This window comes from Mytilus galloprovincialis, chromosome 6, assembly GCF_965363235.1.
Source record: "Mytilus galloprovincialis chromosome 6, xbMytGall1.hap1.1, whole genome shotgun sequence".
Lineage (NCBI taxonomy): Eukaryota > Metazoa > Mollusca > Bivalvia > Mytilida > Mytilidae > Mytilus > Mytilus galloprovincialis.
In genome coordinates this window covers 78888265-78903708 of record NC_134843.1, presented here as the reverse complement: position 1 = coordinate 78903708, position 15444 = coordinate 78888265, and the positions used below count along the sequence as shown (strand labels likewise).

At 34.3% G+C, this 15444-nt stretch overlaps 1 protein-coding gene across 1 annotated transcript; it reads right to left on the bottom strand.

Moving 5' to 3' along the window:
* Nucleotides 1-8619: 8619 nt before the first annotated feature.
* Nucleotides 8620-15336, bottom strand: LOC143080429 (guanine nucleotide exchange factor MSS4-like). Its single transcript, XM_076256273.1, has 2 exons — nt 15158-15336; nt 8620-8975 (listed from the first exon to the last, which is right to left on the bottom strand). Exons 1-2 carry the CDS (start codon nt 15296-15298, stop codon nt 8736-8738), a joined length of 381 nt encoding a protein of 126 aa, XP_076112388.1. The 5' UTR covers nt 15299-15336; the 3' UTR covers nt 8620-8735.
* Nucleotides 15337-15444: the final 108 nt, after the last annotated feature.

Genomic DNA, 15444 nt, shown 5'->3' with positions numbered 1-15444 from the left:
TGTGTGGATATTTTTTTTATTCCTAATGTCGATATTTCAAAAATCAAATAAAGGGTTATGAGTGTGTACACAAAAAAAGAAAATAACATCATTATCATACAGTTGGTCAAATATCTGTTGTTTCAGAGATTGTTAGCCAATCGCATTTTTGGAAATGCCACTACAGTGGTGAATTATACCATCAATAATGTTGCTTGGAGAGATATTTGATGATTCCCACATAGTGCCACAAACATACTTTTTCAGACTAACAGAATGTATATCTCAGATGTGGAACCAAAATTTGTTATGACACAAAATTGACTGTAATTTTATCTTTATTACTGTAAATTCAAAAATAATTGCGATGTTTTTATTATTGCCAAAAATGCGACATAGTTATAATTGCAATAACTTAAACTCACATTTTGAAGTTTGTTTTATAAATTATACAGGATTTTTCTCACTATTGCAAAAATTAAAATCGCATTAAGGTCTCAAATGACAAAATTGCAATAATAAATGCATGCAATAATTTCTGAATTTACAGGACATATTTTGGTAAAACTTCATGTTGACAATGTACAGGCTACTATAACTAGAGGCTCTAAAGAGCCTGTCACTCACCTTGGTCTTTGTGCATATTAAACAAAGGACACAGATGGATTCATGACAAAATGGTGATGTGTTTGTAGATCTTACTTTACTGAACATTCTTGCTGCTTACAATTATCTCTATCTTAATTTATGAAAATTATTAAAAATTGACTATAAAGGGCAATAACTCCTTAAGGGGTAAATTGACCATTTTGTTCATGTTGACTTATTTTTATTTGACCGCAAAATTTTTGCGGTCGTATATTGGTATGACGTTGGCGTCGTCGTCGTCATCGTCCGAAGACATTTGGTTTTCGCACAATAACTTTAGTATAAGTTAATAGAAATCTATGAAATTTAAACACAAGGTTTATGACAACAAACGGAAGGTTGGGATTAATTTTGGAAGTTTTGGTCCCAACAGTTTAAGAATTAGGGGCCAAAAAAGGGTCCAATAAACATTTTTCTTGGTTTTCGTACAATAACTCTAGTATAAGTAAATAGAATCTATAAAATTTTAACACAAGGTTAATGACCACAAAAAGAAGGTTGGGATTGATTTTTGGAGTTTTGCTACCAACAGTTTAGGAATTAGGGGCTAAAAAAGGGCTCAAATAAGCATTTATTGGTTTTCGCACAATAACTGTAGTACATGTATAAGTAAATAGAAATCTATGAAATTTAAACACAAGGTTAAATAATAATTAAATATGACCACAAAAGGAAGGTTGGTATTGATTTTGGGAGTTTTGGTTCAAACAGTTTAGGAATTAGTGGCAAGAAGGGTAAAAAATTCAACTTTTTTTGATTTCATCAAAAATTGAATTATTGGGGTTCTTTGATATGCCGAATCTAACCGTGTATTTAGATTCTTAAATTTTGTTCCTGTTTTCAAATTGGTCTACAGTAAGTTCCAAAGGGTCCAAAATTAAACTTAGGTTGATTTTAACAAAAAGTGAATTCTTGGGGTTCTTTGATATGCTGAATCTAAACATGTACTTAGTTTTTTTATTATGGGCCCAGTTTTCAAGTGGGTCCAAATTGGGGTCCAAATTAAACTTTGTTTAATTTCAACAAAAATTGAATATATGAGGTTCTTTGATATGCTGAATCTAACCATGTATTTAGATTTATGATATTTGGGACCGGTTATCAAATTGGTCAACAGTGAGGTCTAAAGGGTCCAAAATTGAACTTTATTTGATTTCATAAAAAAAAATAATTCTTGGGGTTCTTTGATATGCTGAATCTAACCATGTATTTAGATTTTGGATATACCACAAAGGGATGGTAATAATTGTCTTTGGGAGTTATGGCTCAAACCGTTAAGGAATAAGGTGCAACCAGATGCTCTGCAGGGCACAGCTTTATACAACCGCAGAGGTTGAACCTTAAACGGTTGGGGCAAGTATGGACACAACATTCAAGCTGGATTCAGCTCTAAATTTGGATTGTGATTAAATAGTTGACACAGCATAGGTTTCTGACACAGAATGAATGTGGTCTAATGAACTTGAAAATTTTTTTTGCCTTTGAGCAATTCACTATGCTGTTGAATATTAATCCTCTCAAAAAAATGTTTGAAGAAATTTTCTTTCTATTTATGAAATCTGAAATGAGAAAAATTTAACTCCCCACCCCCATTTTTTTTCCCACATCCCCCTTTCCCTTTTTTCCAAAACTGATCTCAATTCAAATTTCTAATGGAGTTTACAACAATAACTACTCATTTAAATACATCATAAAATATCAAAATGTAAAATAAAGTGCTTGTTAACACTGAATGGTAAAGATTGTTTTAATTTATCAGTTGGTAGTAAAAGTGAATATACATTGTATATTGTATAAAACAATGATTTAAGTTGATTTAACTACTATTCTGGACAAAGAAGGATAACTCCAATTGAAAATTTCTTGCTATTGCACAATACCATGCAATTAGATATTTCTTGCTATTGCACAATACTGTGCAATTGAAAACATTTGCTATTGCACAATACCATGCAATTGAAGATTTCTTGCTATTGTGTAATACTGTGCAATTGAAAATTTCTTGCTATTGCACAATACTGTGCAATTGAAGATTTCTTGCTGTTGCTGAATACTGTGCAATTGAAAATTTCTTGCTATTGCACAATACTTAATATAATAATTTTGGATCCTGATTTAAACAAACTTATAAACTGGGCCCATAATCAAAAATCTAAGTACATGTTTAGATTCAGCATATCAAAAAAGCCCAAGAATTCAATTTTTGTTAAAATCAAACTTAGTTTAATTTTGGACCCTTTGGACTTTAGGCAGCAACCATTTGATTTTCTGGGGGGGGGCTATGGTTTTTTTTTCTGGACAAATTTTTTTTTTCGCCTGCGGCGAAAAACAATCTATTTTTTTCGCGACAAGTCGAAAACAATTTTTTTCTTTCAATTTTAGCATTACATATAGTGGCAGCTGAGGATGAAACAAACAATTTTTTTTTCTCAGAATCAAAAACAAATTATTTTTTTCTCCAAAAACTGGAAACAAACTTTTTTTCCCAAAAAAAACCATAGCCCCCCCCAGAAAATCAAATGGTTGCTGCCTTAATGTAGACCAATTTGAAAACAGGACCAAAAATTAAGAATCTACATACACATTTAGATTTGGCATATCAAAGAACCCCAATTATTCAATTTTTAATGAAATCAAACAAAGTTTAATTTTGGACCCCGATTTAGACCGACTTGAAAACTGGACCAATAATCAAAAATCTAAGTACATTTTTAGATTCAGCATATCAAAGAACCCTTATTCCTAAACTGTTGGGACCAAAACTCCCAAAATCAAACCCAACCTTCCTTTTATGGTCATAAACCTTGTGTTTAAATTTCATAGATTTTTATTTACTTATACTAAAGTTATGGTGCGAATACCAAAAATAATGCTTATTTGGGCCCCTTTTTGACCCCTAATTTCTAAACTGTTGGGACCTCAACTCCCAAAATCAATCCCAACCTTCCTTTTGTGGTCATAAACCTTGTGTTTAAATTTCATTGATTTCTATGTACTTATACTAAAGTTATTTTGCGAAAACCAAGAATAATGCTTATTTGGGCCCTTTTTTGGCCCCTAATTCCTAAACTGTTTCGACCAAAACTCCCAAAATCAATCCCAACCTTCCTTTTGTGGTCATAAACCTTGTGTCAAAATTTCATAGATTTCTATTTACTTAAACTAAAGTTATAGTGCGAAAACCAAGAAAATGCTTATTTGGGCCCTTTTTGGCCCCTAATTCCTTAAATGTTGGGACCAAAACTCCCAAAATCAATCACAACCTCCCTTTTGTGGTCATAAACCTTGTGTTAAAATTTCATAGATTTCTATTCATTTTTACTAAAGTTAGAGTGTGAACACTAAAAGTATTCAGACGACGACGACGACTACGACGCAGACGACAATGCCAACGTGATACCAATATATGACCAAAAAATTTTCAATTTTTGCGGTCGTATAAAAAAGGGGGAAAGGGTTTCCAGGTTAATGGACAATTACTTAAGTACAAAACATAATTTAAAAGCAGAGTAAGGTTGGTAATTGAAACTCATTTGAATATCTCACCTAAACTGCTTTTAAATTATGTATATTGGAAATTTGCCAAAAACTTTATTATTGATAAATTCCATTGGAAATTTTCCAATAACTTAAGTTTAATGAACTTCATTGGAAATTTGCCAATATAAAATGTTGCGGATGAAGCTTTTTTGTTTATCTCACCTAAACTGCTTTTAAATTATGTATATTGGAAATTTGCCAATGACTTAAGCTTAATAAACTTCATTGGAAATTTGCCAATATAAAATGTTGCTGATAAAGCTTTTTTGTTTATTTTTAATCATGATTATTGTAGTTTCAAGACAATAAATTGAAGTTATCTTTCTTTGTCCAGAATGGTTGTTGAATCACCTTAAACCAATGCTTTATGAAATATTCTTTAAAAATTGAAGTTATTTTCTTTGTCCAGAATAGTAGTTGAATCAACTTAAATCAATGCTATATACAATATACAATGCAATATTCGCTTTTACTACCAACTAGTAAATTAAAACAATCTTTACCATTCAGTGATTACAAGCACTTTTTCATATTTTAATATTTTATGATGTATTCAAATGAGTAGTTATTGTTGCAAACTCCATTAGAAATTTGAATTGAGATCAGTTTTGGAATAAGGGAAAGGGGGGGGTGAAAAAAAATTCGGGGGTTCAATTTTTCTCATTTCAGATTTCATAAATAAAAAGAAAATTTCTTCAAACATTTTTTAAGAGGATTAATATTCAACAGCATAGTGAATTGCTCAAAGGCAAACAATTTTTTTTAAGTCCCACATTCATTCTGTGTCAGAAACCTATGCTGTGTCAACTACATAATCACAATCCAAATTCAGAGCTGAATCCAGCTTGAATGTTGTGTCTATACTTGCCCCAAGCGTTCAAGGTTCAACCTCTGCGGTCGTATAAAGCTGCACCCTGCGGAGCATCTGGTTAGATCTTATTTTGCTGTACATTATTGCTGTTTACAGTTTATCTCTATCTATAATAAAATTCAAGATAATAACCAAAAGCTGCAAAATTTTCTTAAAATTACATATTCAAAGGCAGCAACCCAACAACAGGTTGTCTGAATGGTCTGAAAATTTCAGGGCAGATAGATCTTGACCTATTATATAGTAAATTTTTAACAATTTTTCATAAACTTTTGTTATCTTTTACAAAAATCTTCGCCTGTGAAACTACTTAGACAAATTTAACCAAACTTGTCCACAATCATCGTTAGGGTATCTAGGTCAAAAAATGTGTCTGATGACCGCGCCCGCAAACCAAGATGGCTGCCATGGCTAAAAATAGTACATAGGATAAAATGCAGTTTTGGGCTCATATCGCTGAAACGGAAGCAGTTACAGCAAATCTTACTACATAGAATTGTTCATTTAAAGGGCACTACTCCTTAAGGGGTCAACTGACCATTTTGATCATGGTGACTTATTTGAAGAGCTTCATTTGCTAAATATTATTGCTGCTTACAGTTTATCTCTATCTATAATAATATTCAAGATAATAACCAAAAATGGCAAAACTTCCTTAAAATTACCATTTCAGGGACAGCAACATAACAACAGGTTGTCTGATTCATCTGAAAATTTCAGAGCAGATAGATCTTGACCTGATAAACAGTTTTCCCATCTGTCAGATTTGCTCTAAATGATTTGGTTTTTGAGTTATAGTACAACTAGACGCTCTCAAGAGCCTGTGTCGCTCACCTGATTCTAATTTTGATTTTGAAATAATATTAAAAAATGTAAAAATTGTAACAGATACTTATAATGATGTTATAGGCCAAATTTGGTTTAATATTGTTATGTTTGGTTTCATTTCATTCAGTAGTTCTCTTAAAGAAGACATTTGTATGTATTTCCTATACTGGTACCATGATAAACTAAGCCCCCGTCTGGTGGCCATCTTGGATAATGGATCGGGTACAAAGTAACAACACTTGGTCAGCACCTAATAAGAAACATTCATGCCATGTTTGATTTCATTCCATTTAGTGCTTTTCTAACAGAAGACATTTGTATGTATTTCCCATAGGGTACTGTGTTTAACAGAGTCCCCCCGCTGGCGGCCATCTTGGATGATGGATCAGGTACAAAGTAACAACACTTGGTCAGCATCTCATAAGGAACATTTATGCTATGTTTGGTTTCATTCCATTCAGTGGTTCTCTAAAAGAGGACATTTGTATGTATTTCCCATAGGGTCCTATGTTAAACTAAGTCCCCTGCTGGCGGCCATCTTGGATTATGGATCAGCTACAAAGTAACAACACTTGGTCAGCACCTCATAAGAAACATTCATGCCATGTTTGATTTCATTCCATTCAGTGCTTTTCCAACAGAAGACATTTGTATGTATTTCCCATAGGGTACTGTGTTTAACAGAGTCCCCCCTCCCCCCCCCCCCCCCGCTGGCAGCCATCTTTGATGATGGATCGGCTACAAAATAACAACACTTGGTCAGCGTTTTCATAAGAAACATTCATGCTATGTTTGGTTTCATTCTATTCCGTGGTTCTCTAAAAGAAGACATTTGTATGTATTTCCTATAGGGTCCCCATGTTAAACTAAGTCCCCACTGGCGGCCATCTTGGATGATGGATCGGCTATAAAGTAACAACTCTTGGTCAGTATCTCATAAGGAGCATTCATGCTATTTTTGTTTTCAATCAATTCAGTGGTTCTCTAAAAGAAGACATTTGTATGTATTTCCCATAGGGTTCCTTGTTAAACTAAGTCCCCTGCTGGCAGCCATCTTGGATGATGGATCGGCTACAAAGTAACAACACTTGGTCAGCATCTCATAAGGAACATTTATGCTATGTTTGGTTTCATTCCATTCAGTGGTTCTCTAAAAGAGGACATTTGTATGTATTTCCCATAAGGTCCTATGTTAAACTAAGTCCCCCCGCTGGCGGCCATCTTGGATGATGGATCAGGTACAAAGTAACAACACTTGGTCAGCACCTCATAAGGAACATTCATGCCATGTTTGGTTTCATTCCATTTAGTGGTTCTCGTAAAGAAGTTCAAAATGTAAAAAGTTTACAACGACGACGACAGACGACGGACGCCAAGTGATGAGAAAAGCTCACTTGGCCCAAAAATGAGATGTGGTTTGATTGCAAATGAGACAACTCTCCACTAGAGACAAAAGGACTTAGAAGTAAACAACCATAGGTCCCTGTATGACCTTAAACAATGAGCATAATCCATACATTGATTTTAATAAAATCTTGTTTAAACCAAAATCAGACTCATACAGATCTGTACTTCGTGTCTTTTGTTGGCTGTATAAATCTCCTGCAAAATCTGGTTGTATTTTTAAAACTTGTTTTTTTCTGCTTTGTATAATTCGATGAGTTAAACCCTAAACCTTTACCTCCAATTTTTATAGTTTGATCATATGTTATGCTGTTACAAGGCTGTCCCATGTTAGGGGGAGTATTGGACGCCCCTAACATGTTTAACCTCACCACATTCTGTTCACTGTGCCTGTCCCAAGTCAAGAGCCTGTAATTCAGTGGTTGTTGTTTGTTGTATATGATATTGTTTTTTGTTCATTGTTTTGAACATAAATAAGGCAATTTGTTTATCTCCTGTGAATTGTTCAACATCAGTCATGTCTGCCCCTTTTATAGCTAACTATTCAGTATGACACATGTTTGTGGAGTAAAATCATATTTATTATGGAGACCAAAGATTGGAAAGTAAAACACATCAAACATTTGAGATCTACATCATTTTAATATGACATTTTCGACATATGAATTTGAAAGTCCCTCTGAAATCTTTCGCCCTGCTCTTTTACCTCTAACAAAACGAAATGTCAGAATAGTCTTAGGTCAATGATGGATGAATTAGTGTTGAATGTCCAGTTGAAAGTATTATATGAGATGATTTTCTAACATGATGCTTATAGTTCAAAAGGTAATAGTCAACAGGATGACATGGCACACTACCAGGACATATTATTCTGATTCCAAACCACCCAGGTTCTATGCTTATTTCTAAATAACATACGCTGAGCTACTAGAAGCAGCCAATACCAAATTTCAAGTCCTTGGTTTGGGATTGAACCTACAACTTACAGCTCTCCCATTTTATTTATAGTCAATTGGGAAACAAGTTTTGCAACTTATATTAATCCCTTTCCACTTTGCGGGTGCGAGTGCTGCCTTGTAGCGGCACTAGCCTACTCTTTTTTGATATCTACAAGGGTGTCTTTAACGTGCACGAGATATTGCTCTCTCTTAACACGGGTCAGCCATTTATCGTCCCCTTCTAACGGACAATCACCGTTTCCTGAAGACCATACTCGCAAATGGTGTCAAGGGAAAGCCGAAAAATCCAGTCCCTGAAATTTTCATCACGGACCCGGAATCGAATCAGGAATCTTTGTGTTAGTAGTCCGATGCACTAACCAATAGGCAGTTACAGCATAAAGTTCCACATTTCCTTTAAAAGATATAACATTTTATTAGGAATGATAAGGTAAACAAATTGCACATGTACAATGACATAAAAATAAAAAAAAGTTAAAAATATAACAAATTACACATGTTTGTTTCTAATCTTTGTGTACAACTCTATCTAGAGCTATGTAATACGCTGTTTTGTCACTAATATCATGCCATCCGATTGGTCCAACTTCACAATCAGCACAAACTAAATATTTAATATTGTCCACTGTATTACAGAATCCAACATTCTCAAATGTAAACATGTCTCCCACCTTCCAGAAATCTGATAGCTTCTCTCCATTTGAGTCTAAACCTTCCTTCTTTTTCTTCATGTGTGGCATAAAGAACTGAAAAATAAAAACAAATTCAGTTTTAACAAATGTTTAACATGTTTAAAGACATGAACTGGAGATTTTATTTTAATATATATATATACTGTACATGTATATATAAACACAAGTCTAAACTGAACACAACGATAAAAACCCCAATTTTTATTTGTGTGCATGTAAAACTAATGTTGTTGTTCTAAAAACAGCACAAACTACAGTTTCCATAAGACCCAAGAAAGTATGTGAACAAGAATGTGTCCCCAGTACACGGATGCCCCACTCACACTATCATTTTCTATGTTCAGTGGACCGTGAAATTGAGGTCAAAACTCTTTTTTGGCATTAAAATTAGAAAGATCATACCATATAGGGAACATGTGTATTAAGTTTCAAGTTGATTGGACTTTAACTTCATCAAAAACTACTTTGACCAAAAACTTTAACCTGAAGCAGGACGAATGGACGTACAGACGGACGAAGGAACAGACAGACGGACGAACGGACGTACAGACCAGAAAACATAATGCCCCTCTACTATCGTAGGTGGGGCATAAAAAGTATATTTTAACAAATATATTTATATATATACATGTACATGTATCTACCATCAAAACCTGGCAGAGGTAAAAGTTAATACATGTGTGACGAGATTGTTTCCCTTAGTATATTATGTATTAGATACTAATTATATATAAACCATATGTAACTAAAGTGGTTTAGCTACAATGTGTGGAAGACAAAAAACAAAAAAATATTTATGTTACTTGGCGACAAAAATAATAAAGTGGCGAAAAATATATTGTTTTGGCGAAAGAGGTGGCAAAAAAATAATTGACCCAAGGGAAACCCTGGTGGAAGTACTTCTTGCGCTAAGTTGTTAACATGCTGCCTTGAAACTCAAAGAGTTTCCAATTTGAGATCAAATGGGTTTTTTTCTAAAAAATATTCTGATTCCCAAATTGATGGGGAAAAAAATTTGTTTATCCGGTTAAATTTTGAAAAAGATAATTTGATTGATAGCATTATTCATGCAAAAGCCTATAAAAAAAATCTGACTCTGACAATAAACCCTATGATGACCCCCTTTTCTAAATTTAAATGGGCATTCCAGTACACATTTTGGGAACAGTTCCCCCATTTGGTGGGTTGTCCCAAATCTGCAGTGTGAGGTTGTATGTAACATTTTGATATGTAAGGTCAAGTGTGTTATCTGATTGTATCAGGTTTACAGTTATACAAGTGTATTTTCACATACAGCCATTTAATAATGTAAGAGATCATCAGAGATTATATCAATTAAGAGCTATATTTAGATTTCTTTGTTTGACTAGTGAGCCCTAATGATTTGCATATGGTGTCCTAGTAAATTTATGTAAGGAGCATGGATCACTAGGAGCCCGGATCACCGGTACACTCGGACTACACGGAGCCTGGTAGCCCTTGTAGTCTATATTTGTATACAGGCTTTGTAGGAGTCATATAAAAGAGAGAAAGAGCGTGAGATAAAGAGGAGAGAGAATTTATAGTAAGGAGAGGACAGTAACGTTTATGTAATAGAGAAGACAACCGTTTTATTAGATGTACATTGTGTTATACTTGTATAATGTGATTTTAATAATACAGTATTGAACTTTTATTCGACTTCGTGTTTATGTTCTTTAGCAAGACTTCGTTCAGACTGCACCAGGATCCATTTATTTATTATTTATGTGACTGACCAGGATTCCCTCAATCAGGCTACCAGTAGATTTCAAGGGTTACCCTGTTAAAGAGTATACTTGGCATTCATCGTCCATGTATGAATGAAAGGCACGACCTGAAACTTACAGCACAAACACACGGATACACACTTTAGTTCAAGTCCCATACTTAACTTTTTCGTCACATGTATAACTATAAGAGACTTTTGACAGATTCAGCTTAGAACCTTATTCTATTCTATTTTAAATCTTGTCATCTAATTCAGGCCAACCAGGTGCCAAAGTGTGGATAGTCAAATTTATGCCACTATTTATCAGTTTATCATGTTTATTATCTGATTTTTGCAATACATTTTTTGACAAATAATGTTTGCCAAATTTATGCCACTATTTATCAGTTTATCATGTTTATTATCTGATTTTTGCAATACATTTTTTGACAAATAATGTTTGTCAATAGTGAGGGTGGTAAAAGGGGCTGCTTGCACAGAAAAAATGTGAAATAAGACATAATTTCACGTTGAACATGAAATAATTTCTGTCATGAACTTTGTATAAAAAAGTAAAGGTTACACACCATTATTCCGACAGCTCATTAGTTCGACAGCCCATTGGTCCGACAACCTATTAGTCCGACAACCCAATAGTCCAACAACCCATGGCTCCGACAGCCCAATACTCTGACAACTCATGAGTCCGACACTTATCAAGTCAAGTATAAGGGTAACAGGGTAAAAAAAAATTGTCTGTCTCAGTGTCTGTATTATTAAGTTTAGATATATGTAATAACATATTTTAAGAAATAACTCCGAATATATAACATAACATTAGGCTAAGGTAGTTCGAATACTTTCTATATACTCAATTCGAAATCTGTATATAGAATAGAACAGAACAGAATATTTCATTTTCCAAATTAAAGAGTCTATAGAGAGCATATAAATCAAGAACAACCAGTGATGGTGCGAGCTACTGATGATACCCCTGCCAAAATATTTCATTGTTGAGTTGTGAATTTGAAATACACATTACACAGTATAGCTGACTTATATAAACCTTGAAACCAAATTTCTGAAATCATTGTATTGAGAAAAATGTGACGAAATTTTTTAACTTGGCTGTCATGTGAAAAGTGTTCGGTAAACAGATAGTGGTTGAGTAATGAATCTGAAAACACATCACACGATATAGATGACTTCAATAAACCTTTCACAAATCCTTGTAATGTAGTTCATGAACAAGAATGTGTCCTAAGTACACGGATGCCCCACTCGCATTTTCATTTTTCATGTTCAATGGACCTTGAAATTGGGTAAAAAATCTAATTTGGCATTAAAATTAGAAAGATCATACCATATAGGGAACATGTGTACTTAGTTTCAAGTTGCTTGGTCTTCAACTTCATCAAAAACTATCTTAATCAAAAACTTTAACCTGAATTTCCCATTTACTACATTTTCTCAGCTGCATTTTCTATGTCCAGTGGACCGTGAAATTGGGATCAAAAGTCTAATTTGGCTTTAAAATTAGAAAGATCATATCATAAGCAACAAGTGAACTAAGTTTCAAGTTGATTGGACTTCAGCTTCATCAAAAACTACCTTGACCAAAAACTTAAACCTGAAACTCCCACTTTCATTTTCTATGTTTAGTGGACCTTGAAATTGGGGCCAAAAGTCTAATTTGGATTTAAAATTAGAAAGATCATATCATAAGCAACAAGTGTACTAAGTTTCAAGTTGATTGGACTTCAGCTTCATCAAATACTACCTTGACCACCTGAAGTGGGGCGAACGGACGCACGGACGAACGGACGGAGGCACAGACCAGAAAACATAATGCCCCTCTACTATCGTAGGTGGGGCATAAAAAGATACAACAAAATATTCATGGGACGGAGGGACGAACTGACGGACTGACTGACAAATGAACAGTTGGACGGACAGACAGAGGTAAAACAGTATACCACACTTTTTTCGAAGCGGCGGTATAATGATTGGGTCAACATTAAGACTTTACAATAGTATAGAATAGAATAGAATAGAATAGAATACTTTATTAATCCAATTATGGACCCTTGCGGGTTTTAAATTTCATACAATGATTACAATGATTTGTTATAACAATGAAATAATAAAATGAAGTATATATATGATATACATTTTGTAATTATCTTTATAGCACCATAAGCCTGAGTCACAATCGCAGCCAAAATAAAAAAAGAAAAAAAAACAACTAACACATTAATATCAAATAACAGTCAGTATCAAGACATGTACTACATAATTAAAAAAAACTAACAATATAATCATCATTTTCCCCAATTATAGTAAAGTTTTCTTGTGTTAACATCGAAGATTTATCATAGTTATTGAACTTCGAAGTTCTGAGATGTGCTAGAAATATGCTGAAAGAGTTCCTCCCTCAAATTATTATGAAGTGAGCATTCGATTGAAAAATGACGTTCATCCTCAACGTTATCAGCTGTACACTACAAGTATCTGACATTTTCAATTCATAATGTAATGGGTGAACACCGATTCTTATACATGTTATAATTAACATATGAACTACCTTTCTTAAAATCAATGAATTATGATATCTTAATATTTTTATTCTTTAGTTACATAGTGAGTTAGTGACCAATTACGATATATACAGGGTCAGTAAATTCCATATGGGTGAGACTGAACGCACCCAATATGGAATTTACTGACCCAGTATATATGGTATTAGGTCAATAGCACACTATGTAACCAATTTATCTTACAGACAATCTTTATTTGTTGAATTTAGACTAGAGTTGTCTCATTTGCAATCATAAAACACATCTTCCTTTTTATATAAGCATGAAAAGTGTTCAAGTGTTCAATTTTAAGAACCTACTTCTATTGATCTGCACACAAAAAAACAATGTCAACAATAATAATTTAATATCAACAACCTTGATATAACAATATTAAAAAGAACTTTCAATACATTTAATTAATCAAATTAATAGTGCCAAAGTCGTAACTCCACTACTAACCGTGTATTGAAATAAGCCCCGCCTCCCTACTGACCTAATATGGAATATACACGGTCTTCACGCGGACGCTCTTAACCAATCATATATCCCTAGAAATGTATAGGAGATAAGATAAATTTATTATGTAGTTAATAGTGGTGAAACCTCATTCTCCTGATACGCGAAACGGGGAAACCGAAGATCTAGTGAAAGAAGGCAGATCAAGACACACAAAAAACAGCGAACTAGAACAGCAGAGACTGACAGTGGACACACAAACGACGAAATATACAGACAAATTACATACCCAGACACGTAAAACAAGTGAGGGATGAGGGTAAGGACTGAGCAGTTGCAATAAGCATGTGTATCAACTCCAATATACTGAGACAAATATCGCTGAACGGGTCGTTGTCGACCTGGGTACTCCATCAACGTACCCTGGGTACTTTTAATTTCAATGATGGTACCCTGGGTACCGTGTTTTGGATGAATGGTACCAATAGGGTACGTTTCCGTCGATAATCGTACCCAGCTTCGTACCGATTTGAGTCTTGAAATTTATCGCGAGATTTCTTAGGAGTTCCGAATAGTCGGATGTTGGTGGTTAGCCCGTGGGTTGATTTTTAATTATATTCTACACTTGTAAACAACAAATGGACGATGGATTTGATTCGGGGTTACAATGATTCAGAAACAGAATCAGATGAGAACGAACATGATCAATTTCTCCGAACCTTCCATGTTGCTGTTGGTTCTCCCTTTTCAGCTTTCACATATTTTGTTTTAACTTCTCTTCCTTTCCGGATAATATTTGCCAAGTTGAAAGTTTCAATAGAATCCAAATACTCCTTAAGATTTTCTTGTTTAATTTTCCGCGCCATTTTACATCATCAACAACATCAAGAGATGTTCCGATAGCAATCACATGGTTTTAAGACGAGAGTAGGGTACGTTTAATACTCCGCGGTACCATGACGCATTTTATTTCAAACGAGGGTACGTGTATGACAAAACACGGTACCCAGGGTACCATCATTGAAAGTAAAAGTACCCAGGGTACGTTGATGGAGTACCCAGGTCGACAACGACCCGTTCAGCACAAATATCACGCATGGAAAGAATAATTGGAATCAAAACGGACAACCACAAATATTATAGAGAACTGAGTTGGTATTTATTGTCGGAATAATGAGCTGTCGGGTAATGGGTCGTCGGAATAGTGGGTTGTCGCAGTAATGGGCTGTCGGAGCACCTGGCTGCACGTCAAAAAAAAAGTAAAAACATGTTGAGCGTGAAATAAAAAACGGTGATCACGTTACACGATAAAACCCTTTACCACCCTCATGATAGTGTATGGATTAGTCCAAATAATCATGATGTTTATCTTCCCAGAAAAAAATCAAAATAGCTTTGCCAGACGTCATTAATTATTTGGACTACATTTATATGGATAGAAAGAAGTGGTTGAGCAAAACAGGATTCATTACCTCAGATTTGCAGTACATTGCACTTTTAGGTAAAAGAACTAAAGATGAACATCTTTCACAAAAAATCTTTGTTCGATTCTTTCCATCTTCGCTGAAGTCGTTTTGCTCCGACGGATCATTCTTCGTGTCACATTCTGCCATTTTTTGCAAAAGGCATAAAACATAGGTTGAATGTTCCGAATTCAAATCACCACCATTTTTCTTGATGACAATACTCTTCAAAACAACAAAATATTGTTAGCAAAAACATAATTTGTTTTACCATAACTGAAATTCAACAAAAGGTA

Coding starts and splice junctions, on each gene's coding strand:
- LOC143080429 (XM_076256273.1), bottom strand. CDS start 15,298: ATGGCAGAATGTGACACGAAGAATGATCCGTCGGAGCAAAACGACTTC. Junction 8,976..15,157: donor CAATGTACTGCAAATCTGAG/GTAATGAATCCT, acceptor TTTATTTTTCAG/TTCTTTATGCCACACATGAA.